Raw genomic sequence first — 20,752 nt, 5'->3', positions numbered from 1 at the left:
AAAATATTTGCTGCTTAATTCACAGAAGAATGAATCTGTCAAGTTCTTCCCCTACATCTAACCTAAATCTATTCTGCTTCAATTAAAGTCTATATTGTCTTGTTTAGTCATCCAAGGAATTAAAACTGACAAGTTTTCATTTTCTTTATAATAAACCTTCATATATTTAACAAAGTTTAATAAGCTTATGCCTCAACCTTTAATCCTTCCTCCTTGGAAATTTGCATCTAGTTTCATATGAGGAAAAGGAGTTTGAAAGGACTTGGGCTGGTTCTAGCCATAGAGTATACCATAAAGTCCTCAAATAATTGGGAATTTTTCCATGTTTCCTTGCCTGATTTCCTTCATAAAGCAGACAAGGAAAACATTACCCTTAAACTAACCATTTATTCACTGCAGTAAAATATGCTGGGAGAAATGCCAAGCTATTTGGTACCCTGGGCAATGGGGCAGGCCGAAAGGCAAATATCACTCAAGTGTCCACGGCATTCAGTAAATGGGCAGAAAGCCAAGCGCTCTGCTATCCCAGAACATTCCCTTCTTCAGAAGAGACAAAGTTGTGCTGCTATGGCTCCAACCATTGCTTATCAGAAAAGCTCTAATCATCTGTTTGAAATTTATATGAATCTTTTCTTCCACTTTCAACTTACAGTCAGAACTGTTTATGGCTGTATCCTTTCCCAATCTCAAAACTTAAAATCAGTCTGACAAATAATAAGCTCCTAACACCCCCATACAACAGTGAAAATTCCAATACATTTTCACACTTAAAATATCAGAGAAGGTTATGCAATCAACATTTATTAATGTCGTATAAGTTCCTAAAAAACTCTATAATGGAGCTAAAATGCTAGAGAAACAACTACTTTATTGTCAAGTTCATCACTTTGGGTTTTCACCAGCTGATACAAAGAAATCAGAGGGAGAAAACCACCACACCAATCCAATATCACATTGCTATGGTCTGAATGTTTGCGTTCCCCCAAATTTATGTCGAAATCCTAACCTCCAAAGATGATGGTATTAGGAGTTAGGGCCTTGGGGAGGTGCTTTGGTCATGAGGGTGGAGCCTTCATGAATGCGATTCATTCTCTTATAAAAGAGACTCCAGAGCTTGCCTGCCCCTCCACCATGTGAGAACACAGCAAGAAGAACCCCTTCCTATGAACTTGAAGAGGGCCCTCGCCAGAAAGCAACCATGCTGGCACCTTGATCTCGGACGTCCCAGGTCCCAGAACTCTAAGAAAGATCTGTTGTTTATGAGTCACCCAGTCTGTGGTACTTTGTTATATCAACCCAGACTAAAACACATACCTTATCATTCTAATAATTTTTCCACCATATGAGATGTCATCCTGAAATTCAGACTCCTAATTATCAGGTACAAACCCCTTTTTATTATAATAAAGAACGACCAGAAATTTTAACACCAAATATACAGCAGGAAATTTTATTTCTGTTAAAGAATGGAATTTATACCAATTTTAGGCTGACAACTGGGCTTCTCAGAGCCTTTTTTAAATGCCTCCTTACATTGGTACAGCCCTCATTTTTTTTTAAGGTGGTATTATTTTTGTTTTTCTTAGACATTGACGAATACAGCATAATGAACAGTGGCTGTGAGACCTTCTGTACAAACTCTGAAAGCAGCCAGTAAGGTAGCTGTCAGCCAGATTCGCATTAATGCCCAACCACAGTTCACGCACCAGTGAGTTTTAGCTTCCCATGAAATCTCTCGATAACAGGTCCATACGTACAGTGATTCCGGGCCTAGACTTGGAGTCAGACAGTCCTGAGTTCAAATTTGTATTCTGTCACATATTTTAGCTGTATGTCCTTGATTAAGATCCTTGGTACCAGATTCCTAACCTATAAAATGGGGTTCAGATTGCCTGGAGAGTATGGGTGCTTATGTTACTATGCATTCACATATCCGAAGACCTGAAGACTTGTGTAGGTAAACAAAGAACACAGAATTTTCCATTTGGTCTGGTTATTCACAAGCACTAGCTTGTTTCCTTTCTCTCAAGGATCACTGTCTTTTGTTGCCTATACTGTCCTTTTGTTGTTGTTGAGTTTCAAGTGGGAAAGTAAATTCGGTCCCATTGCTCCATCTTGGCCACAAGTGAGTCGATCAGGTCTTGTTCTTAGTTAAAGAAAAAGCTGATTATGATATTAAGTGCCTATCTTTCATTATATAATGGATTAATTTGGAGAAATAAGATTCTAGCACCAATTTCAACTCTGATCACCAACGAGGTGTCTCACAATTCAACTCAACTCTGACACTATCCGCCTGGAGATAGTAACTCAGGAACAGCCAGATGGAAGTGACGCATAGGGCAAGGTACGGGGAAGGGGAGTGAAGCTTCCGTGCCCTAAGCACGCCAGTCTCCCAGAATCGCCACGTGATTACCAACCCAGAAGCTCCGGCACTGCCATTATTAACAAGCAATTATAAAGGGGCTGTTTAGAAGCAACGGCACAAAAATGAGATGAATGGCCTGCAGTTTTGTTTGCTAGTTAATTTTGCATAAATTGGCTCATGAAATCCAAAAACAGGATAGGCTACCACCAACAGTAATCGGGGTGCTGACCCTTTTTATCTGGACTTTGGAACATTTGTCTCTTTCAGACAAATGTTTCTATCCACTAAGGCCATTTACAGTTATCACTTACTATGGCATTCTAGCAGATGGTACAAAACAGAAAAGAAATTTCCTACCCTCCTGCTCTAATATATAGACAGCATACTCCTTTAACTCGAATCTGGACCTAATTACTTGCCACTGTTGGGCAGATGACCCCAGCAGAACATTCCCTCCCTTTTTCAAGACACTCTTCTCTGTTTCCAGAACAATATCCCCTATTCTATTTACATGGCTGCTTTCTCACCTTCAAATCTTTGGTTAACCATCTCCTACTGGATAGACTTTCCCTGAACTATCCTATCTAAATGATAAAGGTAGGATCCACCTCCCCCCAACTTCATCCTGTATCTCAGCATCCTGCTTGTTTCTCTCATAGCACTTAGCATAATTTGTCATTTTTCCTTTCTCTCCCTTCCAAAACCAGACTGTAAGTGCCAGTACCACAGGTATGGAGTCTATCTTGTGTCTTCGTATATCCCAGCACCTGGGATACTAACTAGCACCATGGTAAACTTTCAATATGTACTTGGAATGAATGCTATAGTGACAAAGGGGCCACAAAACTGCCCAAGATGTTCAGCATCAATCTGAAAAGGGCATCAGGCCTTGAAAGCATTTGAATTTATTATGGAGCAACTTCTCTGAATCTTACCTACTGGATCATAATGCAAGAGAGTCAGTTTCTCCCGCAGTCGGCTTCTCTTAGTGTTGAAGGAAAAACCTGTTCCAGCTTGGCTCAACATTTTCACCAGAATTGTTCTAAGATTTAAAAGCAAATTGTTACAAGCTGAGGAAACAGAATAAAATCAGTCATGGGGGGATGGCACATTCTGAGAACCCTATACAGCAGTATTACTTGTGAGACATCACTTAAGCCTTAAATTCAGTTCTAAGACAGCCTATTTTTCTATAAATCACAGCTTGAATGGTTCTGATTCCCAAGATTTGTTCCATTACGCAGGGTGCCTTGGTAATGACCTAACCAAAGCAACAAGAACAATCAAACCACACTGTGGGAACAGACTCAGACACCCACCTTTTAGAAAGAGCAGAAGTCAGGAGTGGGAAAAATACCAAGTACTGGTAACCCTAGCTGGCCAGTCAGGAAGATGGCTGTCTCAGAAGAGCCCTATCTTCCACAGATGAGTAATAAGAGTAAAATCAGGAAAGGACAGAATAAAGGTATTGGAACTTTTACATTGACAATGTGCAAAACCTTGTTCCCCTTTATATTCTGTTTAAGTTGTTTAAGTTCTAGTCATCCAAAGCATTAAAGTTCATGTTTTGCCTCACTGGACCTTTTAATACCTCATACTATTTGTTATTCTTGCACATGTCTTGTCTCCCTATGTAGATCATGCTATTTGATTTCTCATCTAAGTCCAAAAAAGAATTTGAAGCATTCAAATATACAATATATCTAAGATATATTACACATCTTTGCATCCCTTTCAATATACAGCACAGTGCCTCATACTAAGAGGGATATAATATCTGTTGATTAAGATAGACAATAATTAGTCGTTCATTCAAAAAGATTCAACAAATATTAAGTGCTTACTCTGTGGAAAGCACTATAGGAAATGCAAAGCCCTGTAAGTCCACATCTGCACCTTGGAGAACTAACAGTAATAGTATGGAAGGTGGGCCTCCCTGGTGGCGCAGTGGTTGAGAGTCCACCTGCCGATGCAGGGGACACGGGTTCGTGCCCTGGTCTGGGAGGATCCCACATGCCGTGGAGTGGCTGGGCCTGTGAGCCATGGCCGCTGAGCCTGCGCGTCCGGAGCCTGTGCTCCGCAACAGGAGAGGCCACAACAGTGAGAGGCCCGCGTACCGCAAAAAAAAAAAAAAAAGAAAAAAGAAAATAGTATGGAAGGTGAGTTGTGTACACAAGGTCTGTAAGGCAAGACATACATGACAAATGGCACAAGGATTCAAAGAACATGACAGGCAGGGAGCATCTCTAAAGAAACTGAAGGCATGGGAAATTCCTACAGAACCTGAAGGTGGGAAATAAATAACTGAACTGTGGGAAAAGCTATATTAATCAATAAAAAATATTGAGGGTAAAACACTAACATACATGTGTTTCATTAACTTTAATCCAAAAAACCTAGTTTTAAGGATCTGTGATGTGTCTTGGGTTGTAAACAAAGGCTGCTTTAGAATTTTTCTATTTTTAACACAGAAAATCTTACTTTGGTTATTGCCTACAAAATTTATTTTGAAATACCAGTTTGGTATTTATAGTCTCTCTGGTACAGCATGAAATCTTTAGCCTTTGCTATTTTTGAAATGCTTACACCATGAAGGCAAAGGATTACAAAACTCAATAAAACAGGCTCTGTCGATTAATCAAATCACAGCTTGTTCTGCTCGATTCCTGTAGTGGGCTCCAGACAAAAGTCCCTTGGTCCTCAACTTGAGGAAACAGAATTGCAGTGGTAGTCCAAAGAGAGCACGGGGACCCTGATGATTTGTTTAGGAACAAGACAGCAAGAGCAACTTTTTTTTTTTTTTTGCTGTGTTGGGTCTTCGTTTCTGTGCGAGGGCTTTCTCTAGTTGTGGCAAGCGGGGGCCACTCTTCATCACGTTGCGCGGGCCTCTCACTATCGCGGCCTCTCTTGTTGCAGAGCACAGGCTCCAGACGTGCAGGCTCAGTAGTTGTGGCTCACGGGCCTAGTTGCTCCGTGGCATGTGGGATCCTCCCAGACCAGGGTTCGAACCTGTCCCCGGCATTAGCAGGCAGATTCTTAACCACTGCGCCACCAGGGAAGCCCAAGAGCAACTCTTAGTAAATTATTTGAATGTTCACTTAAGTAGGTCAGTTGGGAAGGAGGGAAAATATTTTTTGAAATAGTTCATGGGGCCAAAATAATTCAAGTAACTAATCCTCAAATCAACTTTTAGAAAATTGAAGCCAAATGCTTAATTTCACACAAGGATTCATTGGCAGCAGTGGGACTGATGAATCTAACATAAACAAGTGAAGTTTAAAAAGAGAAAAACTTTTACTTACTTTGACTTGGTCTTGGCAACTTTTTTGTAGGGAGGAAAGAGAAAAGAAAAATAACGATTTATTATCTTGCTTATGCAAAGCTCATATAATGTCAGGATAATCAAAATTATTTAAATCATGAAGTAGGCCATAAATTGTCACTCAAGTCACTACTCCCTAGCTATTAGGGATCCCGTTAGGATTTTATAGAAGGTTTTTAAAAATCCAATCAGACCACCACAGTTCTGGATGTAATGCTATGCAGTCTCTTTTCAGTTGGACTGGTTACCTTTTAAATCTTCCTAAACTAAGATCTGCTCCACTTGCTCCTCTTCTAAGGTGCAAACACTTGAACTAGAACAAGCCTCTTGTTTGGTAAGTTAACCTGTGCAAACTCCAACAACCATCACATCAGGTGGGGAAGTGAAACTAACTCTAACCGGGAAGTCAGCCTGGTGCATGGAAGAACACTATCTTGGGAGTCAGAGGGCTTCTTTCCCAGCCCAGCTGTATGACCTAGAGTCAATCACTGCTCTTCATCTTTAGAGTTCTAGACGACTGAACTAGAGGTTTTCCCCAGTTAGCACGTCCGGAGATTCTACTGACACACCGCTACAGAGGGCGGGGGAAAGCGGCCCACTCCTGACGGGCTGACTCTACAGTCCGAACGAACCGCAACTGATCCAGAACCAGCGCCGCAGACCCCCGAGACCCACTAGCCCCGCAGTGAGCGAGGGGCGGGTCATGCCGGGCGCTGTAGTCCTGAAAGCCTGGGAAGTCGCAGCGGCAGCTTCCCAACCGGCGCGCGCACCCCACCCCGCAACGTCCCGGGCCCCGCCTGTCACGGCCTCCCGCCCCCGCTGCAGGCCCTGCCACCGCCTCCAGCCCCACTTACAGGTAACCGCGGATAGGAACATGGCGACAGCAGCCTCGGAAACAAGTCCGAATTCCCTCAACAAATAACTGCTTCCGGGGCACAGGCCTGTTCCGGAAGAGGATACCGGGAGTGCTCCGAAGCCACGCCCCCCTATTTAAATCTCAGGGCTGAACCCGCCTCAATCCTGTGTTCTTTACACTCCAGGCGTCTCTTTCGTGGTGCTGGAGCGTGGAGTCCCCTCCCGTTTTGGAGAGGGCCTTTGTTATCGCTCGAGGTTCGCGCCCCAGGCCCTGACTCCTACTTCTGGGTCAGAGTTAGGTGCTTTCCATACATGTTTCATAAATAATCGCAGCCGCCTACGTTAAAGCCACAGGAACTCCCTATGTTCCTCAGCCGCTTCGGGCTATCGGGCTCCCGCGTTATTTCCTTAAATTTGTTGCCTTTTTTTGCCTCCTCTGGCCCATCTCCATCTCCACCTAGTTAACATCTACTCTTCAGTCCCTCCAGAACTGAGAACTCCACCTGAATATCCCTATTCCTTAATTATATGTTGGATTTCTAGGAGGGCAGGGCCCTGTGCATCTTGTTAACTGCTGTATCTAAGCACCTGCGTGGCAATAGGGACCGAATAGCTGAGATTGGGAGCGCTGACGTAACTTGCTTAATGTCACAAAACTAGTAAACGGCAAAGTCAGAATTTGAACCCAGATTTTGTCTGACTGCAAAGACTCATGCCTTTCCCTCTAGACATTGGGACCTAACCACTTTGCCATCTTCCAATCTTTACCTCTCCACAAGGAACCTGGGCTCCTTCAACACCAGGTACTTCAGCAGAAACCTCATTTCCCAATAATCAGGACTTAAGGATTTTTTTTCCAATCTGTGATTTTACCTATATATTAAATTTTACAAACATGTGAAAGATTTATTCTCATGGATCATCCTCACTGCAAGTAATAAAATTATTAAAAAGAGAAAATGTAGCTCTCCAATACAATACAACACAATTTTTAAAATTAGGACTGTCCTTGCCCTTAGTACCTCTAATGTTTTTTGTTTTCCCCATAACTTAATTCCAGCAACTGAGCACCCTCTAGGTGCCCAAACCCTTCCTTACCTTGTGCAGTTCAGCTGCTGACAAACAAGAGCTTCAGGTGTTCAAGAAGGTAAGGTTTCTTATTTAGGAAATTCCTTTTGGGGATCTATAGGAAAGGAACACAGGACTGGAAGCCAAGGGACGTGAATTCTAGTGTTTGTTCTGTCCCTTAGAAAGTCATTTCAACTCTTCAGACCTCAGTTTCGGGCCCAGTGTGGGCACTGGATCAGTGATTCTCATTCCTGAAGGTATATCAGTCATCTAGGGTTCTTTAAAAGACCTGGATGCCAGAGGAGAGGCCCAGAGTCTGTACAGTATTTCTTCCCCCTCCCCAATTTTCTATGAAGCATTTCAAATATATCAAAAAGTAGAAAGGATAGTATAATGAACAAACTATATACCCAATTCAACAAATGTTAAGATTCTGCTATGTATATGGAATTTTTAAAAATATGCATATATATATGGTTAGGGTTTTTGGCTAAGCTGTGTAAATGCAAATTGGAGACATAACCTTTCACTCCTAAATATTTAAGTATGTATCTCTCAAGAATAAGATCATTATACCTACAATAGTGTGTTTATTCCTTAAAAAATTAATAGTTTGCGGGAGAAGCTGGGTAAGAGGGAGCAGTATGTTCACGGAAGTCCCCGAGGACTTCCAGCCTCTGCAGAGGAGAAGAAGGAAATGGAAGACAAAGTGACTAGTGCAGAGAAAGCTGAAGAAGCAAAATTAAAAGCAAGATACCCTCATCTGGGACAAAAGCCTGGAGGTTCAGATTTTTTAAGGAAAGATTGCAGAAAGGGCAAAAATATTTTGATTCTGGGGATTACAACATGGCTAAAGCAAAAATGAAGAACCAGCAACTTCCTACTGCAGCCCCAGATCAGACAGAGGTCACTGGTGACCACATTCCCACTCCACAGGACCTTCCTCAACAGAACCATCTCTTATTGCTAGCAAGCTGGCTGGCTAAGTAAAAGAGCTGAACGGCATGAATCTTCTAATTCCCATTATTTCTCTTTAATATGTTACTTCTCTACTTTTTATTTCCTTTCACTAAGTCATTTGAGAATTATGGCTATGCAGGTAGTGGTAGTGTGTATGTAAGGGAATATACATGTGTAGAGTTTTGATTCGTTTAACAGTGCACTGATAAAAAGAACATGTTAGAGCAACATAACCTACTTGAAAATAATTGTATATATTACCTAACTTCTAGTGTAGGGCTGGTTCCAACAAGTAACAAGCAAGTTTTACAATTTTAATGCTTTGGCTTTCTTTAATTCATCTTAATTATAGCTTTGTGTGTTACTCTTATTTAACATAACCTCTATTGTATTGATTTCCTCTGCATTTTCCTTTTGGATTTTGTAAAACAGAAGTTTAAGACCACAAGTTAGAAGAAAGGTCACATATTTCAAACACAAATAGATCGGGCTTCAAAAGATTTGTATCCTGTGCTTGAACTTGAATGGCCTTAAATCTGTTTCAGCTTTAACAATAGAATTTTATTTGGGCAATATTTGCCCATTCTGGTGTAACTTATGTGACTCCAGCGCTTAACAGCCGCTGTTGAAGCTAGTATTCCTATTCAGGTCTGTAGTGTTAGAATACATTCTGTTGTTGAAGATGTGAATGAAGCGTGCATGTGCATCCACTGTTGAATTCACTTTTGTGCCATTTTTGTAAACACAGTAGTTTTGCACGACCTCTCAAAAAAAAATTGATAGTTTCCTCATCTCTAAGCCATAGGCAAATTGTCTTTTATGGCTGGTTTCTGCAAAAGCAGTGTCCAGTCTGGGACTTCCCTGGCCGTCCAGTAGTTAAGACTCCATGCTTCCAATGCAGGGGGTGCAGGTTCAATCCCTGGTTGGGGAATTAAGATCCTGCATGCCATGTGGCATGGCCAAACAATTTTTTTAAATAAAATTGCAAAACAAAATGTCCAGTCAAGGTTCATACGTTACCTTTAGTTGTCATAAACCTTTAATCTCTTTCAAATCTAAAACAAAACCCCTCACTTTTTCTTTATCGTGATACTGAATTTTTAAAGAGACTGAGCTAGTTTCTTGTGGAGTGTCTCGTATACTGAATTTGTCCGATTGTTTTCTTATGTGGTCATTTTATTTATTCTTCTATCCCCTGTGTTTCCTGTAAGTTGGAAGGTAAATCTAAAGGCTTGAGTAGATTTCATTTAAAACACTTTTGACAAGAGGACATGATGCTCTCAGCTTCATATCCCAACATATCAGGAGGTCCAGAATGTCAGGTTGTCCCACTGCTAGTGCCAGGTTGGCTGATCTCCGGATCTCTCCGTTGTAAAAGTAGATTTTGTTTCTCTTTGCAGTTTTCTGTAGGGTGGTACTTTGGCATATGAGAATATCCTGCTCCCCAAGAACCTTTCCTCATGGTTTTAGCATCCACTGATGATCTTTTTTTTGACTCAGGAATTACATTTGGGGGTACACAATGGTAATTTTTCTAACATTTCACTTCTTATTCATTTGCTAGTTTTCTTCTGTAAAGAAGAGCTTTCTAGGGACTTCCCTGGTGGTCCAGTGGTTAAAACTCTGTGCTTCTGCTGCAGGGGATTCTGGTTCAATCCCTGGTCGGGGAACGAATATCCTGTATTTTGCATGCCTGTGCAGCATGACCAAAAATTTTTTTTAATTAAATAAATAAATAAAAGCAGAGCTTTCTATAAGCAGTTGAGGCTGAATTATAGTTCCTCCTAAAAAGTCAGGGTAAATGCTAATTATTTTCTCTTTAATTACTAACATTCAGAGTAAGAACTTGGCATGAGTCACTTCCAGTGGTGGCAAAGAGGTTTTCCCCTTTCTGTAATTTTCTTTAACTTTTTAGTATCGCTTTAACGGATTTTTATTCACTGTTTTATAATCAAACGTGGTCATTATTATTTTTGATGTTTGAATTTTCCCAAAGTAGGTCATTAGGCTTCCCTTCAAGTTGGTCCAATGTTTTGTTTTGTTTTTTTAATAACTTTATTAATTTCTTTATTTTTTTCTGTTTTGGGTCTTCGTTGCTGCACACGGGCTTTCTCTAGTTGCAGCAAGCAGGGCATACTCTTCATTGTGGTGCACGGGCTTCTCTTGTGGCACAGCCCAGGCTCTAGGCGCGTGGGCTTCAGTAGTTGTGGCACATGGGCTCAGTACTTGTGGCTCACGGGCTCCAGAGTGCAGGCTCAGTATTTGTGGCGCACAGGCTTAGTTGCTCCGTGGCATGTGGGATCTTCCCGGACCAGGGCTCGAACCCACTTCCCCTGCCTTGGCAGGAGGTTTCTTAACCACTGCGTCACCAGGGAAGTCTCCAATGTCCTTTTGACACACTTCCTTCCTTGCTTTCTGTCACCAGCTGTCTCAGGTTGGCCTTGTACTTTCCCTGGCCCAAACCTGGAATCAGCCATTTCTCCAAGGTACTCTGATTCCTTTTTGTAGAAGCCACAATCTGATGCACAGCCACTGGACTAGATCTTAGTGGATTTCAAGCTTTATTTTAAACCATAGAATCTTCATTCAAATGAAATCTGTCTCCGGAGCTCATCTCTTGAGGGATGTCCTCAGAATCCTAGACTCCACAGGTCACAGAAACTCTGGACTGTGGAATGGCCACATTCTCTTCCAGAGCTGTTGCTCGGGATTCCAGTTTGAGGTTTCAAACCCCACCCACAGGCCCTGCAGCCTTTTGTCATACTTCCCATTACGTACCTCCTTCTCACACTGTCTGACCACGCGGAGGACTGGTCCAGCTAGGAGAGAGCCCTGGAGGCACCTTGGCAGCAGCAGGAACAGCCTGGAGCAGAAGACCACTTAAGACCTCTGCTGCCTCAGAGATAGGAAACAACACTTCAGAAACAATTCGGGACCACAGTTAGAGTATCTGCCATAGACTGAATGTTTGTGTACACCCACCCCCCAGCCCCACACTAAATTCATGTGTTGAAACCTAATCCCCAGTGTGATGGTGTTTGCAAGTGGGGCCTTTGGGAGGTGATGAGGTCATGAAGGCAGATCCAGTCCTTGGATCTCATCTCTGTCTACACTCATTCCCTTGATGGTCACATCCGGTTTGTTTTTAAAAATCTACAAGCTGAAGACTTTCAGATTTATGTCTCCAGTCCCAACCTTTCCTCCTAACTTCAGGTTAGTGTGTTTAACTGCCTACTTGACATCACACGTCCACAATCAAATTCCCAAACTCCTGCTGCACCCCACAGGCTTCCTCTAAATCAGTATGTGACAATTCCATTTTTCCAGTTGCTCAAATAAAAACCCCGGCGGCCAACTTGACACCTCTTTCTCCTACACCCTATATCTAATCCATCAACAAATCCTGTCACTCAAATGTCACCTGATCAGTGAGGCCACTCTATGTAAAAAAGCAATACACACACACAGTCCCTATTCTCCTTACTCCACTTTATATTTTCCTACAGCACTTATCACCATTTAATATTATTTGTGTACTTGTTGATTTCCTTATTGTCTATCTTCGTTCACGAGAATGTAAACATCTTAAGATCAGGAATTTTGTCTTATTCACTTACTGCTGTATTCTGGTGCCTAGAACAATGCCTGCTGCCTCTATTAAATATCTGTTGAATAAATGAATGAATAAATCTGAGAAGAGAGGCACCATACAAATGCTAAATTACTGGGAATTCCCTGGCGGTCTAATGGTTAGGACTCCGCGATTTCACTGCCAAGGGCCCAGGTTCAATCCCTGATCAGGGAACTAAGATCCCACAAGCCACGAGGCATAGCCAAAGACAAAACAAACAAACAAAAGACAAATGTTAAATTATTATATGGCAAACAATGGTAAGTATTTGTATATTGTTGATTGTTTCAGGCTTCAGAACTTATGATTACTTTTTAAAAGAGAAGCATGTACACTGTTTCTTGAAATTCTTGAATGGAGTAGAAAGGAAGCAGTGGCTTTCCAGTCTCATTTCTTCAACATGCATCCACGTGTTATTTACACCTCACACTTCGTCGGCAGTCGGTAAGTGTTAATTAAAATGTTTATTAATACAGATGTAATTCATGATCTGGGGTGTGTATGTTTGCTTGAATTTACATAATGAGCCCTCTGTGCCTTACTAAAGTGAAGAACAATTAGATCATCCTGGAAGCCCAAATGGAAAGGGTATAGTCCTTATGGGAGGGGCACTCACCCTCTTTCTGCAGCTGGGAGAAGGTACAGCCGTTTAACCTAGATTCTTAACCCAGGGAAGTAGATGGAGGAAAAGAACAAATCTTAAGAGCACCTATTATGTGTCCTGCACCCGGATCGCTGGTCTGCCTCCCTGCTGGCATCTAAGTCCCCTGAGGGCCAGAGCTTCTGAATCTCCGTATATTTCCACCCCCAACAGTAGGAGCTCCTAACACAAGGCAGCTGCCCCACTCACTTTGACAAATATGAACTGAGCACCTTCTGTCCTAGGGAACCCTGCTCCAGTCATTCTCCGTCTCTTCAATCCTACCTCCCCTCCCATGTCTACTTGACACAGGGAGAGTGGGAGGAACCAGGAGAAGAATAGAAGCAAAGGCAGAGAGGTGTCGAAAAAAATGAGCAGTAAGCATCCTTCTGGGGCTAGAGTGTGTGAAGAAATGAACGCAATGACTAGAAAGGATGCCTGGGGCTAGGTAACCAGGAAGGAAGGAACCAGGATGTTATCGTCGGGGGTTTGGCCTTGGTTCTGTGGGCAGCAGGGGAGTTAAGTGATGGGATCAGATCTCTGTAGTGGCAGCATCTGAAATCACACGGTTTTCCTGGCTAAGTGCGAGAGAGGCAGGGCCTCTCCCGTCCCACCAAACACAACATTCCCAAGTCCCCTTCACTTGCGAAGCAACAATAGGCACTTTTGCTGCTCTACATGTTAGTGCCTGTTTATTTAGTTAACACAAGTATTTGGTGTTTCTGTAATAACTGGTGAGTTCTTCGTTTGTTATCTTAGACCAGCCACTGCGCCTTTTTTGAGGGGGAGAAAGGTAAGGAGAAAAGTATCATTGAAGACTTTGAGAATCTGCTAAAGGCTATGGCTTAGGTTTTCCACCAAATGCACATATGCCCATCCGGAAACAATTTTACCTGGACTTTCCAGTGGTTCTCAACCTTGGCTGCACGTCAGAATCACCTGGGGAGAGCTGTCAACCACTGGTGCCTGCCTCCCACCACCAGAGGTTTTCATTTAATTGATCTGAGTACAGTCTAGATTTCTAAGCTCCCCAGGAGATTCTAGTGTACACTCAGGATTTTACATTATTGGGCTAGGGATCTGTGGACTCCGAAAGAAGGCCCCTACCTTAGACCATAAGTTCCAGGTGTGTCCACTTAACTTTGACGGTGAGTAGCACCTACCTGTGTAGGCAGGGGAGGGGAGAACATAGCCAGTTTGAAAGAACGAGGAAGTCCTCAAGCTGTCAGCAGAGAGGAGGTGCTCACATACATTCCAGAAGGCTGCAGGACACTTAGCAAAAGAGGGGCTGAAACAGAAGACAAAGAGCCGGAAACTTAATTGCCTTCCTGAAAGATGGATGGAAGGCCAGCAGACAACACCCTTCCCACCCACGCACTGCACCTCCCCCAAAGAGCTGAAAACATGATCGAGGGGCTGGCAGAATCAGTCTTTGGGGAAAGTCAACCAGTTAAACGTGTGGTCTGATTGATGGGTGACATGGGTGGGGAGAGGGTGGCAACTGTGGGTGCTGAAATAAAGCAGCTGTGAGGGTGTGGAGGTTTGACGGTAAGGGGCTGGAGGAGAGAAAGATTGGGGGCGTGGTCAAGGAGAGGCAGTCCTGGGGTGGCTGCGGTGGAAGGAGAATTTGGAGCAAGGCCCGGCCCCACCGTGTACTAGCCACGGACCCTGCACAAGGACCTGGCCTCAGTTTCTTACCTGGGACTTGTGTGACAATCACTTCAGAGGAGCCCACAATCTCAGATGATATCGTCAGGTCAACTCTAAGGCTTTTCTCACTGTGAGGTCCCATAAGCCTAGGAAAGTGCCCTCTGAAAATGCTCTTTGAGGTTTTCAAACCTGGTATCCATCAGAATCACCTGGGGTGCTCACCACCCAATAATACAACTCAGAGAGGGATGGGGGGCGGTCCCCAGGCAGTTTATAATTCTCACCTGGTGCTCCTGATGCTTGTGCTTTGGGAATCACTGTTCTAGATCATGGTTTCTCAGCTCCTGGGGATCTTGTCAAGGGGCAGATTCTCAGCCGGGAGGTCTGAAGTGAGGCCTGAGATTCTGTGTTTCTAACAGACTCACCGATGGTGCTACTGGCTGTACATCCTTGCCACTCAAAGCGTAATCCAGGCAACGTCCCCAGCAGCTGCAGCAGTAACATTTGGGAGCTTGTTAGTAATTCAGAATCTCAGGCCCCACCCTAGACCCACTGAATCAGGATCTGCAGCTCCAAGTGATTCGTATGCATACTGAAGTTTGAGAAATGTTTTTCTAGAAGAAGTGACTTCCTGATCAGGTAACCAAGGTTGAGACTTGGGAACGGTGACACAAGACTCGGTTCCTTAAAACAGAGTATAAGTTAGAGAAAGGTGAGTATTTTATTCTGTTTTAGTTACTGCCATATTTGTGGGCCTGACACATAGTAGGTGCTCAATAAATGTTTGTCAAGTGAATGGATGAGGTAAGAGTCCAGTTTCTAGGGCCAGGGTATGAGGCTAGAGTGGGGCCAGTAACCATCATGACTAGATGCCAACTTCTGGGATCAAGGTCTTTCTAGCCCTCTGCCCAGGACAGGATTGGTCCTGATGCTGGCCCAGAGTAGAACTCATGGCCATGTGAGGTAGGAGTGTATCAAATTGTCTCATCTGTGAAGATTAAAAGGCTATATGGAAATGTAGCCAAGAAATACTCTGGTGTTCTCAAGTAGGTCTGCTACAAGAAGCAGGGGCTGAGCCAACCAGTGGGGTATGGGTGGCCAAAGGAGCCCCAGCTCCAGAAATAACTCATCTGGTCTGGAGGAGGGATTCCATGAAGCTGCCTCAAGCATGTACATAAGGGGTAGAATTTAATACAGTCAGCATCTATTCTAATACTCCCCTCTTTCCTCTGTTTAAAACAGACGTCAGGGGCTTCCCTGGTGGCGCAGTGGTTAAGAATCCGCCTGCCAATGCAGGGAACACAGGTTTGAGCCCTGGTCTGGGAAGATCCCACATGCCACGGAACAACTAAGCCCGTGTGCCGCAACTACTGAGCCTGTGCTCTAGAGCCGACGAGCCACAGCTACTGAGCCCACGTGCCACAACTACTGAAGCCCGTGCACCTAGAGCCTGTGCTCTGCACACAAAAGAAGCCACCGCAATGAGAAGCCCGAGCACGGCGACAAAGAGTAGTCCCGCTCACCGCAACTAGAGAAAGCCCGCCCACAGCAACAAAGACCCAATGCAGCCAAAAATAAATTAATTAATTAAAAAAAAAAAAAAAAACAGATGTCAGTAAGACCTAGCCCAGGATCAAAGGCAACCAGTATGGCTCTCGTGGGTTGGGGAAATATTAAATCCTCCAAAGGACAAACAGTGTTCGTTATTAACTAGCCTTAGAGGAACAGATCAGTAATTCATAGTTGAAGTGATTTTATCCCTAGTCTTCAGGGGTGCCAGTCTAGAAGAGAAAGTGTTTCTCTTTGTTTTTCCTATGTGTAGCATTATCCAGACTTTCTGCATAATCCTGACAATAGAAGTTAGGATTTCAACTGAAGTAAATCCATTCTCATCCTGTCCTAGGAACAAATTGGGCTGAAGATTTCTGACAGACTCTTCAAAACACCAGGCCCCTTTTCCTAATGATTATTCTAAATATACTGTGAACATGAGAGAATGCCTTCTAAAGCAGTGTCATTTTTATCATCAATTTCATTTGCTTAATTCCTGCAAGCGAACCAAGTAGTAATTGTGCATTCCCAAGGGCTTATCTACCTCCGCCGTGGACTGGGGTGCACGTTTAAGGTAAAATGATATGACCACGGTAATGGCCCTACCAGTCATAGCAAAGTTTCCATGAATAACTACTTTCAAAGGAACAATAATTTTCCATCATGGCTTCCTCCCCCCTAACCTGATCCTCAACGTAATTTCTAACTGTTCCAGAGAGGCAGGTCCCACAGAGGGACAATCCTGTGAATGTCTGCAACATCTCCCAGAAGGATGGTTCCTGCCCAGCATGCAGTCCCCCAAGTTGCTAGGTGCATGTGAGGAGGGAACATGAACTCAAACATTGTACTCATTGCCTGCCAGAAAAGTGATTTAAACTCCTGTACTTGACTGTCCGGCTACAGACGGGTGTGAATGTATCATTGCACCTTTCTTGGCTTGTGAAAAGAAAGGCTAATTAACTTTCTCAGTTGCTTTGGAATAGCATTCAATGTCAAGCTGCCATAGTTATGCATATTCTCAGTCCTTTAGAACCATTTTTGAATGGGTCTGTGTTTCTTTTTGTTGACCAAGAGAGACAGTGAATTGTCATGTTCACAAAGATTGACCTAACTTGAGCTTCTGTGGTTTGGGATCCTGCCTGCCTGTGTTTCACCCTGTTTTGCCTCCAAGGCAGAAGCCTATGTCTCTAGCCAGGATATTGTGGTTAGTTTCCTGGCCTCTGACCCAGGTGGGGACACACCTGCACCCCTGAGGGAGGGAGAGCCTGTGTAGGGTTCATGAGGCCAGGGCTGAGTCACTCAGCCGGGAGACATGTGAAGCAGCATTAGAACATCAGTTTGGCACTTAAGGAGCAAGTCCCCACACAAAAATTTGTCTGTATGTTAACAATCTAGTCCATTTTCAAACTAAACCAAGGAAAGAGATTAAAGTTTTCTATCACCTATTCCAGCATTGGAGTTTGGTCATGTGAAATCACCCCAAAGGAAACCTCAGCTTCACCCACAAATCCAAGGATCCGCCCCGATAATATTTCATCACAGGCCGCTCTCTACTACTCCTACACTTCACAGTCCTGTTCAAGGACCATGCAAATTCAAAACAACCTCATTGCAAGTCATCAGCTTGAATTTTTCTACCCAAATCGCTTTCCTTTCTCCAGAAAATTATTTGACATGTAACTTGAATAAAATGAGCCTTCTTAAAAAAAAAAAAAAGGGAATTCCCTGGCAGTCCAGTGGTTAGGACTCCATGCTTTCACTGCCAAGGGCACGGGTTCAGTCCCTGGTTGGGGAACTAAGATCCCACAAGCTGCCCATGGCCAAAAAAACACAAAGCAAAACAAAGAAACAAACAAACTGAGCCTTCTTTCTCCCTTATGAAGTTCCATCTTCACATGGTATCCATTTCAAAAGAAATGTAAGTTAAACTCCAAATGCCTTAAAAATCATGTAAAACTTTGAGAAATTTCTTGAAAAAATGGCTATTTTTCTCACCCAGTGTCCCACTCAACAGCGTACCCAGCCCATTCTCTCTCCAGAGAGTAGCTTCCCCCTTTTTCTTATGTAGATTAATTTAGCCTCTTTGATGTCTATCATCCTTGCATCCTAGCCACCATCTGATTCAGCCATAAGAAATGGAGGCGGAGGGGGAGGGGGCGGGGAAGGCAAGCAGCTCAGAATCCTCCCATAGAAAGCTAGAAGGGAAGAAAGGCTGTAACAACCTCTGCCTCAGTGTCTTGGTCCCAGAAGTAAGAAGAGGAAAAGGGAAGGAAAAGGATGCCCATAGCACTGTTAGTACCTGAGAGACCTTCTCCATCCTCAAGACAGCAGCCTCCTGAACAGGGCTGGGTCCCAACGTGTTGCCCTGATGCTTACCAGCAGGCAGAACGCAGGCAGGGAGATCCTCGGGACCCTGCACAGGGTCCTGGGACGACTTTACCCAAATAGGGGCAATTACTGCAATGTGCATATGCCTGTCTCTCTGTGAAGCAAGAGCTTTTGAAGGATTCAGACTGTTTTGATGTAACGTGGTGTGCGGCCAAAAGGAAAATCAAGATCCACATCAAGCTTGATTTTCATTCCAGTAAGCCATTCCAAATGAAGGAGGCAAAGCCTTTCAAAAGATGTCTTCTGTGATTGGGAATAATTGGGTCCAGTTTAATCTGGCTCACGGTGAAGTTAAAGAGCTACGGGACCGCTTCTAGTGTGTTTTGCAGTTTCCAGAGTTACTAATTAGCTCCATGACATTAAGGTTAATGAGATAAAACATCTATAAATCAAGTTGACGGCCAATTCAAGAAGAAAGCCCCCAACTCCTGCACCACGATGAGAACACTACAATTTCACTCTTTCAGGCTGTCCATTTGATTAAATTTGATTATGTGTGAATACATACAAATGTATAATTATAAAATTCATACTTAAAGTATAACTACCTTGCCCAAACCTCCTTTCTAAATGTATTCAGTACCAATAAGACAGTCAGTTGTTAACTATCAACAGAATGAACTGATTTGATGAACGTTCTAGGAGTGACCCTTCCCAAAGAGCAAAAGTCTATCTGTTATGTTAAAAAAAATATGTTCCTTAAAATTTGGACATACACTCCAGAAAATAAAATTATGGATTTTATTGACTGAAGCTATAGAGGAATTTGGGGTATAGAGAACATTCTGATGAATCCTTTTGTGATTTGAAGGATTCTATCCCTCTTGAACTCTCTATCTGTAAATGTGGGTTTTTCAGATGGTTATGAGCCTAGGCTCCAGACTCAGGAGAACCAGGTTAACACCTTGGCTCTAGCACTTACTAGCCCTCTGTCCTTGGGCAAGTTACTTAAACTTCTGTGCCTCAGTTTCTGCATCTGTAAAATGGGGATTATAATAGACGTCCTCATAGGGTTTCCATGAGAATGAAATGTGAAAATTCATGTAAATCATTTAGCACAGGACCTGATTATGAGTGACGTAGGGCCTAATTTTACTTTGACTTTCCTTCTTGAGCCTTTTGCAGGGAATGTAGAGCTTTGAAACATAGGTTTAGTCAGACAAAGTTCTTTGCAATTTATGATGGAGGTATAGTTGCTCATCATCAAGCTAGTTTGAGTGCAATATTTAGCAATTTTGCTTTGTCAAAGACTTGATGCACCTTCTCTTTTTTCCCTCTCAGACTCTTTTTTTTTTTTTTAACTTAAAAGATAAGAGTTATTGTGTTCTGGGCGTCCAGGTCCCTGGGATATGAAAAGTAGCCCAGAGTCTCATTTATATTTGATAGATGGGGCCTTGAATAGAAATGGCATTCCCAAGGGCATGTTTTGAGGCTTTGGCTATATAGAGGAAATTTCCAGATCTTCTGACACTCTCTGATCCTTCTGACTGGATCCACTTCCTCCTGGAAGAGCTCGTGGGAAGCATGGTCTGGTGGGAGCAGATTCTCAAAACAACTATCTTACCTCTGGATGACCCCACTGTGTGTGGTGGGGGCGTGGTATGTGTGTGTATATACACTGTGTGTATATACTCATGCATGTCCACATTCCTAGCACTAAAGGATATTCTCTTCAGCTACAGGTTAAAGAGCACCAGGGTTAAATGGACAAAGTATCAGTTACTGGCTCTGATGACAAGTCAGTGAACCGCATTTCAGCTATAAGGAGAGAAGAGGAAGCTGAAGCTCTGCAAAGAGCAGGGCCTTGCAACTGCAGCCCAGGCTGGCCGGGCCCAGCCCAGCCAACTTTTGCTTAGTCTTCGAAGAATACAGGCTTGTGCCTGCCTATTGCATCAGCTGCTCCCCAGCTGCCCTTCCCTGCCCCACCCTGGAAAGTGGTAAGGAGAGTGACGTAACAGCCTGTGAGGCAACCACTCAGGCAGGGGGAGGCCTGGGGGAGACTGTCTCACTCCTTCCAGCCAGGCCCCACCCAACAGGCACTCCTCTAATCCAAGTCCATGAAGGGAAAGCACTCATCGGGCCCAGAGTCCTCCCTGCTGTCCTGACACTGCACGCATCCCTCTCTACCTCCACCTGGGCATTGTGGGGTGACGGACAGGACCTCTGAGCCTCTTCTTTTGGCCAAAGCAGGCACCAGAATCTCAGAATGTTAGGGCTGGAAGACTTCAGAGGGCATCTGAAACAGCATTCACATTTTACAGATGATAAAATTGAGGCCCAGAGAAGCAAAATGACTTGCCAAAGAGCCCACCGCTGGAT

General features: G+C 43.5%; 1 protein-coding gene and 1 pseudogene across 4 annotated transcripts in view; one reads left to right on the top strand and one right to left on the bottom strand.

Annotated features, from left to right (window-relative positions):
- The window catches only part of MRPL33 (mitochondrial ribosomal protein L33), a 42,006-nt gene extending 35,342 nt beyond the window's left edge, over positions 1–6,664 (bottom strand). For 2 of the 4 annotated variants that reach the window (XR_004352841.1, XM_032652857.1), the window contains exons 1-3: positions 6,545–6,664; positions 5,671–5,689; positions 3,304–3,410 (exon numbers count right to left, since the gene is read on the bottom strand). Coding sequence is in view for 3 of the 4 variants with exons in the window: in XM_032652857.1 (XP_032508748.1) it covers positions 3,304–3,410; positions 5,671–5,689; positions 6,545–6,566 (148 nt within the window). In the remaining variant the exon portion in view is untranslated. The remainder of the gene's footprint in view (positions 1–3,303; positions 3,411–5,670; positions 5,690–6,544) is intronic. The other 2 variants (XM_032652858.1, XM_032652859.1) reach the window with 2 other exon arrangements.
- Positions 6,665–8,289: 1,625 nt separating this feature from the next.
- On the top strand, positions 8,290–8,599 carry LOC116764320 (annotated as a pseudogene).
- Positions 8,600–20,752: the final 12,153 nt, after the last annotated feature.

Source organism: Phocoena sinus, chromosome 13, assembly GCF_008692025.1.
Source record: "Phocoena sinus isolate mPhoSin1 chromosome 13, mPhoSin1.pri, whole genome shotgun sequence".
NCBI classification, from domain to species: Eukaryota; Metazoa; Chordata; class Mammalia; order Artiodactyla; family Phocoenidae; genus Phocoena; species Phocoena sinus.
Note: the sequence above shows the minus strand (reverse complement) of the source record. Positions and strands in the feature narration are given on the sequence as shown.